The 9,840-nt window shown below is 26.0% G+C and overlaps 1 protein-coding gene across 1 annotated transcript; it reads right to left on the reverse strand.

The window, feature by feature from the left end:
- Positions 1-8,115: 8,115 nt before the first annotated feature.
- Positions 8,116-8,607, reverse strand: LOC136075757 (ARL14 effector protein-like). The gene has a single exon (XM_065789194.1). The coding sequence runs from the start codon at positions 8,605-8,607 to the stop codon at positions 8,116-8,118; it is 492 nt and encodes a 163-aa protein (XP_065645266.1).
- Positions 8,608-9,840: the final 1,233 nt, after the last annotated feature.

Raw genomic sequence — 9,840 nt, forward strand, 5'->3', positions numbered from 1 at the left:
GCTTATTATATTGAAATATTAGATGATTAAATTTAAAATTACCTAGGACGGTGATTATTTTTAATTAGTTAGTGTTTTATGTTATTAAATATCAAACTATTTAAAAGATGATCTGTTTTAAATGGATTTCGTAAGTTAGAATATTATTAAAGTATAGAAATAAAACCTTTTTAATTATTAGAATTTAAATAGTAGTTATAAAACTTTTAAAAAAATCCTTGCAAAAAAAGTTAAGGAAAAATTAGTGACTTATTTTTAACTGTTTATTTATATGTATATATATATATATATATATATATATATATATATATATATATATATATATATATATATATATATATATATATATATATATATATATATATATATATATATATATGTATATATATATATATATATATATATATATATATATATATATATATATATATATATATATATATATATATATATATATATATATATATATATATATATATATAAACTTGGTTTAAATAATCATAGAGTTTTTAGTTTTTGTATATATATATATATTATATATATATATACAAAAACTAAAAACTCTAAGATTATTTAAACCAAGTTTTTAATTATGTTTGGAATAATAAATTTTGAATCTTTTATGTATACTAATGTTTTTATATTATTATGAGAAATCTTTTTAAACAAAGATTTATAATATACCTGAGAACGAAGTAAAAATATGTAATTTTTCAAGAAACAGTGTCAGTAGTAACATAATTTCAATTTAAGTACTGTGTAGTTATCATAGTTTAAAGTTTACCATCACAATCCACTTAAAAAAAAAATTATTCAATGATAAAGACAAAATTAATTATTAATTTTGTCTTTATCATTGAAATAATTTTTGAAAGACAAAATTAATTATTAAGACTAATAATAAATATTAAGATTAGAATTGAATTAATAAATACATAGAGAAGAGTTGTTAGTATTTTTGCCCGATTTACAAAAAGGTATTTTATATCTCTATATTTAATATATAACAATTTTTTTTAAATCCAGCAAAAATACTACAACACAAAATAAAATCTTGGAGAAATATATTAAGTTCCTCACCCAAAAAATGTTATTTAGGAAATTAACAAACCTATAACTAAAAAGGGAAGTAAAAGACAAGGTTCAAACAAGTAGTAGAGATTGTCTAAAACTTTGATATTTATACCTAGTACCAAGGTATTTAAAAACTATTACTTTACGTAGATCATGATTTTTGTTGTGATTACTACTTGATATTTGGAACAGTTAATAAAAACTTATCCAGTCAACTTTTAAGAGAGTAATCTACTTCAATTACAGCTTTCAAAGATTACTAACTAAATTTCGAAATTTTCCTTTTTCGAAACAAAGGTGCCATTTAATTTGCTGCTGAAATAATTACACTACTAAGATTGTACGACGATATCATACGATTTTTGGCTTAGTTCTCCCTCCAGCTAGTCTATTATATCTCCTTGTTTTAAATAAACAAACAACTAACTTCTAATGTTTTTTTTATAAATACGCACATTTAATTTAAATTATAGTGTTTTATTTTTAATTAAAAAAAAAAATTATATAAACACAATCTAGTAAATATGCATTAAAAATATATATTATTACTTTATATAAAAAATCATTAGCATTAATTTTAAAAATGTTTTAATAGTATTAAAACATTAGTAAAGGCCAAAGTTATTTATTTGTAACGGCTTTTAAAAACATTTGTCATTTTTTTTCAACAAAAATTTTTTTATCTTTCCAAATATATTAACTCTAATGATTCTTATATAAAGTTCATTAAAAACTTTTGTCTAAAAAAGTCATTTATAAAACCGAAATAATTTTTTTTTTTTTGAAATAACATTTATTATAAAAAATGAATAGTTATATAAGTTATATAATATAAATTAAAAAAATTAAACACAACTTTCATTGATACTTAAAATTATTATCAGTAATTTGAAATTCAACCTAATATTTTTTTAAAATTGCATTTCCTTTGCATGTCTTCCTATATTAGTCCATGCATATACTAAAACCCCTGGCAGTTCCTTATTTCAGTATGATGTCAGAGTGCTCATCTAAGTATGCTGTTATATATTTATATGTATAATGGTCCTTTTATGATATATTTATCAAAGACTTAAAAATAGTCTTTGTATTGCCTGATGTATTTTCAGAGAGGCTTTGATTTCACAAACTTTTTTATCTTTATTTTAATTTTATTATTAAAAACTGACTATAACTATATCTACCCAAATCATTTTCCCATCAAAGCATATTTGTAATATGCTGTGATGGGAAACTATCAGACCAAAATTTAACTTGATAATTTTCTTAAATGAATTTTTCTTTATATTTTTCTTCATTAAAACTTATATTATCCCTGTCTAAAAATAGAGGATGGAGGTGAAAAAAACTGGTATTAGGCCTTTACTATATGCTATCTGATAATTTAATTGTTTGAAGTATTTTAATAAATTGAAGTATTTCTGTGATCTATCAATAAGCAAGTTTTGTCACCTTCAAATACATTTTACTTTAACATATAATGGGCATTACAAAATTAGGATTCTGATGTCACTTTCTTTAGAACCTTTTTCCCTGATGTCAATTTCTTGAGAAAACTTTTCTTTTTTCAAACATTTGAATTTTCTTTAAGGAATACCTAAAAAACAAAAAGTACAGAAAATTAATTATTATAACTTTTTCAATATTTTTCCTAATACACCAAAAGTTTAAAAGTTAAAATCATTTAAAAAATGAATATTTAGCAGATAAAAAAAAGTAAATAAAATATCTGATGAATATACCCATATTGTTACTTCTATAGTATCATACATTTTATCTTTTTACCATAAATTTAAAAGTTCATTAGTCAGTTGCTTTTAATGTTTAGAAAAAGGTATGTTCTATGGGCTTAAAGTATAATTTATTGCATCAGCAAATAAATCATTTTGAACAATTGATAAAAAATAATTTGAGTTTAAAATTTTTTGATTAATTTGGTTAAATTTTTTTTTAATGTTATATTAACTAAATTTTATTATTATTTTTTATTCAGCTCAAGGACAATGGACAACTTGGAGTACTTGGGAAGCTGTTCTCAAGTTTGTGGAGTAAGTAGCAACATGCAGCGTTCACATTCTTGTGTAAATCCTATAACAAGCAAAGTTCAAGGAGACTGTGAACTAGTTGGCAATTAAGCAAACTTTATTTACATTACTTGTTTTCAGTCGTGTGGTGAGTTTTTTATTTGCATTATTATTTTTTTAGAATAGACTCTATCTCAATTTTTATCAAAAAAGTATGAGAATAAATTTGTAAATATTATTTATCTTAGTAATTATTTAAGTTATTATTTATTGCTTATTTAAGTTAATAGATTTAGTATTTATCTCTATAAATCTCTTATTTGTGGAATATTTATTATTGCTGCCATATTTTGTTTTTCTAATGATGCTTTTTCTTTTTCAGACAAGATCCATAATCCATTGTAAATGTAGTTATATACTATATGAATTTAGGTCTAGCTGCTAAACTTAAGAAACTATCCTATCATAACATTGCATCTTTTTCTCTAAATACTGTTATGCTTGTTGCTCAAGTGAGCTTTTGTCTTTAGTTCCATTAACTAAAACTCAATCATGTGTGACTCATCACCAAGCAATGTTGCATCTTTTTAATGTTCCTTTAAAAAAAAAAAAATTTTTATCAATGTGCTATTCATCTTGTTTTTCTTTTCCTTGGAGACCAATACTTTGGAATTCTCTTTCATTTTCATATTTTTTACTTACTATTAAACAAAAGTTAGTTGTTCCAGATCATATATATTATCTTAAACTATGTTAGTTTCTAAAGATGAAATAACAGTAAATATAAACAACAACAATATAACAACGATTATAACAAGAAATGATTAATGTCATATTTCTTCATCCCATTCCATGTTTTTAATTGTCAATCAATATAAACATAGTTTTCAGGTTCATTTCTTGAAGTCGTCAAATGTCATTGATTAACTGGATTCTGGTTGGTAAAATTTTCTCGGGATACGTACCCTTGTTGAACGCTTGTTGAACAATTGTTGATCTCCAACCTTGGTATTCAATAGGGGTGGCATTGCTAGTTGTGATGTGTTTGTTGATGGAGACATTGGTGTAGAAGACAGCTGGGTTACTGATGCTATTGGCAGAGGTGATGGAGTTACTGTTGATGCGTATGTCGGAGGTGGTGATAGTATTGCAGATGTTGCTGGTTTTGGTTCAGATGGTATAACTTTGTCAGGTTCTGAGACATATTCTGTGATTTGTGGCGAATCGGCAGAATTTTCTTGACTAAAGCTGGTTTTTAGTGGTTTAATCAATGCGACTTGACAGAAAAAAACACAAAAAACTAACAATTCTATTTGTGTTAATAAGAAGCTAACATAAATAAAAGTTAGTTGTTGTTCCAGATCATTATTATATTAAACAATGTTAGTTTCTAAAGATAAAATAACAGTAAATATAACCAACAACAATATAACAACAACAATATAACAACGATTATAACAAGAAATGAATAATGTCATATTTCTACAACTATATACAATTATATATTGTATTATATACTATATATAATGCAATACAAAGCTTGTGATGAAGAAAATTGCCAAGCGTGTTATATCATGCTCATAAAATTATAATCTTTTGTTATCAAGCGCAATTATGCGTGCTCGGGTCAGAGCCACAAGAGCGATCTTGAAATTTGAAAATTGCGGAAGACCGTGTTTATAAAAAGTTTTCTATTTGTTATACGACTTTCATTCGTCAATGTTTGAAGTAGTATCTACAACAGCGCATTTATACTACTTTAACAATGTAGTTTTTTATACTTCCCAACTTCTTGTTTTTTATTTGCGCCAGATTGCTATTTTTTTTAACTATTAATGGTAAAAACAAACGCAACCAAACAAAAACGCAAGTGCTTAATAAGTTCTTATAATAGTATTAGAGATTAAATTTGTGTTTAAAATATTTTGCTTTCATTGTTTTGATATGTATTTAAAATGCTGTTAACTTAATATTTACGATTAACGGTTTTTATATTTCTTGATATTTTTTTGATAATTAATTTTTTTTATAAATTAATTAATATTATTAAATATATATTTTTATAATTTCTTATTTAAATAATTCTTTTTTTTATCATCAAAAAATTAGTAGATTATAACAAGAATAATTTGAAATTCTTCTTTAAAACTATTAGGGGTTATTCCATATCAAATCACCTAGTTTTTTGAATGTTCCTCAGGGTACCATCTCAGATTTGCTTTAAATGAAAAAAATACAATCCAGAATATTTCAGCTTGATTGACCAATTTGTTCAAAAGTTATGATTGAATTAAAAATGACCAAAATCCGAAAAATTTGTGTATCAGGAGCTTACAGCAGTTTTTTTCGATTTTTGACAAACCATAACTTTTTAAATAAACATGGTGATCACCTGAAATTTTGTAGGGTAATAGTTTTTCACCCAAATAATCCATTATTGCAGTTGATGTTTTCCACTGATTTTTTTACAGTTTTTGAGTTATTGTACCTTAAAGTTGCTAAATATTGCAACATAAATATTTTTTCGAACTTTAACGTGTTACAGTTTAATATTTACTTACAGAAAGTGGATTTTTTTGTTACCTTTGTGTACTTAGGGTCACCACTCGTTAGAATAATCAAAAATATGCATTAAAAATAAATTTAGCACATGCAGCAGCCTATTGAAAAATCACTTTTTTTAAAAATTATGATAAACTACATTGACTATGATGGCATAGAAAATAGCGTAAACAGTTGAAATAAATTATGAAACTTTTTAATGTTGAGGTTTTATATATAGACAATCACCAGAAAAACTTTAAAGACCTATACTCTATCTTATGACATGATTGTAGCCTTTTGAGAGTGATGATATTTTTAAAAGGAGAACAAAAAAATACCACATACAAAATTTATACCTCAAATTTTATACAAACTATACTGTAAAAAAATGCATTCAAAGAGTAAGATAATCAGTTAAAAGAAAAAGTGTGTATACATGAAACTAATTAACTTATCTCTGATTTATATAACTCATAATACTGCCATAGTCATTACTAGCAAGAATATAGTCACGAGCACTTATACTTTTAATCAATGGAACACTAATTTGACATATTATCTTGTCAAATGAAACCCAACACCGACTTGATCATGCATCGTTTGTCCATTTTAAATTTAATTTGTTTCTTTGCATAAACTTCACATTAACTTCTTGGTTTTCATTACAAATATCAACCACAAGCCCTATGTACCATTCTTCATCGTAAAAGCATGCAATATATTTATCGGGTTGAAAATTTGAAGGATTTTTTAAAATCAAATTAATATCATTTAACACTTGAGTATCATAGACAGCATCACTAGAGATTCTTTGTAAAAACAATTTCTCTTAATCTGGTACAAAACAGTGATAGCTTCTTGTTCCCGGAACTGTGCGCATCCCTTCATATTGTTTCTGAAGGTTAAAAGTTGTTTCATGGTTATTAATATCATCACTTGAAAGATAAAATATGTTTACACCTTTGATGTTTTTTTGAGCCCATATAAACAGATCTTGTGGTGTGAGAATCTGATTTGTAATTGCTGCTCGTAGACTAGCTTTTGCTGCTTCTCTTTTTATAGTACTTCCTATTCCATCACATGGACTTTTGCCATGTGACATAGCAAAGAAGTGATGCTCAGCATTTATTTGGTGATCTACAATGTGATAAATTAGGTTTATTAGACATTTATAGTTTTTATATTGTGACGCAGCACCATCACTGAAGTATTTAACTTTATTCACTGTGGGTAGTTTGATTTTGACCATAGGGAGCAACTTTGTGAGAAAACAATGGACTGCTGATTGGTCATGACAAAGATGGTCAGAAATTAAACAATAGCATTCACATTTAAGGTGATCTTTTTCATCTTTATAATAAACAGCAAATGGGTGTAAGGTAGCTTGATCGGCTTGCCAGTAAAACCCTTGCATCTTGTACAAGAAAACTACAGTTTTCTGAAAAATCCATCAGAATAATGCAGGTATATTGGTCTAATGTTTGTTTTGCCTCTGATAAGTAGGAAGACTGTGCTTCTTTGATAAAGTGGTGGTGACAAAGGTCATACAAAGTTTCACCTAAAGTTTCAATAAATTCACTAATGCTTGTTTGGACTGTAATAAGTGCAGTTCGGTCAGTTAACACCCATTGTTTATATGTGATTTGATTATCAAAATCAAAATAATTCTTTTCAAAAACATTTCCTAAGTAGGTCTTCAAATTTATTTTACCAGGGCAGTTGGAACATAGATGAAACATGCAGTTTCAACTATCTATATTACAAACACATACTTTCATTAAATCTTTGTAATATATTAAATGGCTGTTAGGAAGAGCAGAGCACATCAACTTAGTATTTTGATGGTAAGAACATACACAAACTGAGTGACTTCCACTACTATCAACAGTAAGGCACCACTTTGGCCTTAGTTCACAGAACTTGCTGAATCCAACTTTGTGTTCAGGGTATAACTTCTTAAATTTCAGATGAAGTTCTTTTAAACTAACTAATATTAAGCGTTTTTGTTTATGAACTTTAACATTATTTATACGCACAAAAACAAAGTCTTTTTTTCCTGGACATTGTCTAGTGTATTCGTCAGATTCATATATCTCAATGACTCTCTGCTTAACAATATCCTCCAAAAGATGTCTTCTTTAGCCTCAGGTTTAGCAAGTATTCCCTTTTGATTTTTCAGCTTTCTGGCTTTCTTAACAAGATGGTCTGAAACTGAAAATGCATTGCAAGTTTTTTTAATTGAACAACTATCAGGAGTTAATGTTAGTAACTGAACTTTTTCTTCATTCAAACTGATTTTTCCTTTTTCCTTTATTGCATCTAAAAGTTTGTCTAAATTATTACAGTTAATGCACTTTTGCTTTTTCTCAGATATTATTTCTTTTGGGTCTATATCCAATGCTGATGCAACTAAGTTTGTCTTACTTGTTTCCAGTTTTTTAACTTTTTGCTTTCCATATTCTAATTTGTCCATTTACTTACATTTTTTAGAGGAGATATTTCCAGTAAAGAAGCACTCATTTAAAACTGTCTTATTTAGGTCTGCAGAACTAAACTTCTCATCATCAACATCTAATTCTTCATCTTCTTGACTAAATTTTCCTGTAATTTGTTCAATTTTGAATTCATTCAAGCAGTTAGTGCAAAGTTTTTGACCAGGTTTGATCTTAAGTTGACTTGCTGTTAAAATATCGACTTTACACAATCCCTTAATAATTTTTTTCTTGTGGACTTTAAACGGATCACAGCAGTATTTTTGAAGCGCTTCATATCTAGAAATATAGGCTTTTTCATGGTGAAAACATATCTCCTCATTTAGTTCAAAAGTGTGTCCAATTCTTTGAATTAAAACTTCAACATCTGTGTTCACAATATCTTTTAGTTTTATTCTTCCAATCATTCTACAATAATACGTTTTGTCGCCATCTTCATTTAAAACTTTCCCCACACAACATTTCTCTGTCATTTTTTACTATTTTTTTATTTTTATTACTAATCTAAAAAGTTTAAAAAAGATATAAACATATTAAACCTCAAAGAAAATAACAAATATCAGACACTGATTACGACACTAATTATGTTATTATTATTAGTACAAATTAAGACATTATGACATTAAAAAGAAAACTGAATATATTCATTCACAGATAAATAAAAAATATACTACTGACATCCCTATGACTAATTATTAGACTATGACCTAAGGCTAGCTCATAGTCTAATCATAGTCCTTTTGAAAATATCATCACTCTCAAAAGGCTACAATCATGTCATAAGATAGAGTATAGGTCTTTAAAGTTTTTTTGGTGATTGTCTATATATAAAACCTCAACATTAAAAAGTTTCATAATTTATTTCAACTGTTTACGCTATTCTCTATGCCAGCATAGAGAATAGCGTAATATTGTTACAGAATATTTCAATAACGTATGTAATTCCGTCAGTAATTTCAGTTCTAAAGCTTATCTCCTCTTCAACTTTCCATTTCATAAATGTTGATAACATTACTTTGTTTCCTTCTGGAATATCCTTGATTGCGGACATTCTAAACAGTAGAATTGTTTTTAATTAATTTAAGATAAATACTAGTTAATAAAAAGTCTATGCTATATACAAAAATGAGTTTAAAAAAAATCTCCATTATAAAAATTTATTTTTATTATAAACGATGTGTGGAATATTATTAACAATAAATTAAATAAATCATACTTGACGTTTTTACAAAATTAAAAATATTCAGAAGCTTTAACTTTCTTATAGTTATTTCCTAATTTTCTATTCTCATTTCATTTGCACATTTTTATATTCAGATTGTGTTTCCACGCGCACTTGGTTAAAATAGTTAACATTCCATTATTGAAATTAGGTGTAACGACTTCAAATTGTTCATTTATTATGTTAGTGTAAAACGGAAAAATGCTGACAAAACAGCAAAACAGAAGCGTGCAGAAAGTCACATAATGCTTATATTTTATATAAGTACTTCGTATAAGGATATAAGTATATGGAAGACTTGTTAAATCAACAAGTTTTGTCATTACCTAAAAAATTTAGTTACAAATATTTTATAAAAAAACCATATAAAAGCTTATTATTTTTTCCGCCTGTTTCATCACAAACTCTGCAATATATAATTATATAATTTTAAGTTATACTATAAATAATGTAATATATAAATTAGATAATTCTAAGTTATACT

This window comes from Hydra vulgaris, chromosome 02 (assembly GCF_038396675.1).
Source record: "Hydra vulgaris chromosome 02, alternate assembly HydraT2T_AEP".
Taxonomy (NCBI): Eukaryota; Metazoa; Cnidaria; class Hydrozoa; order Anthoathecata; family Hydridae; genus Hydra; species Hydra vulgaris.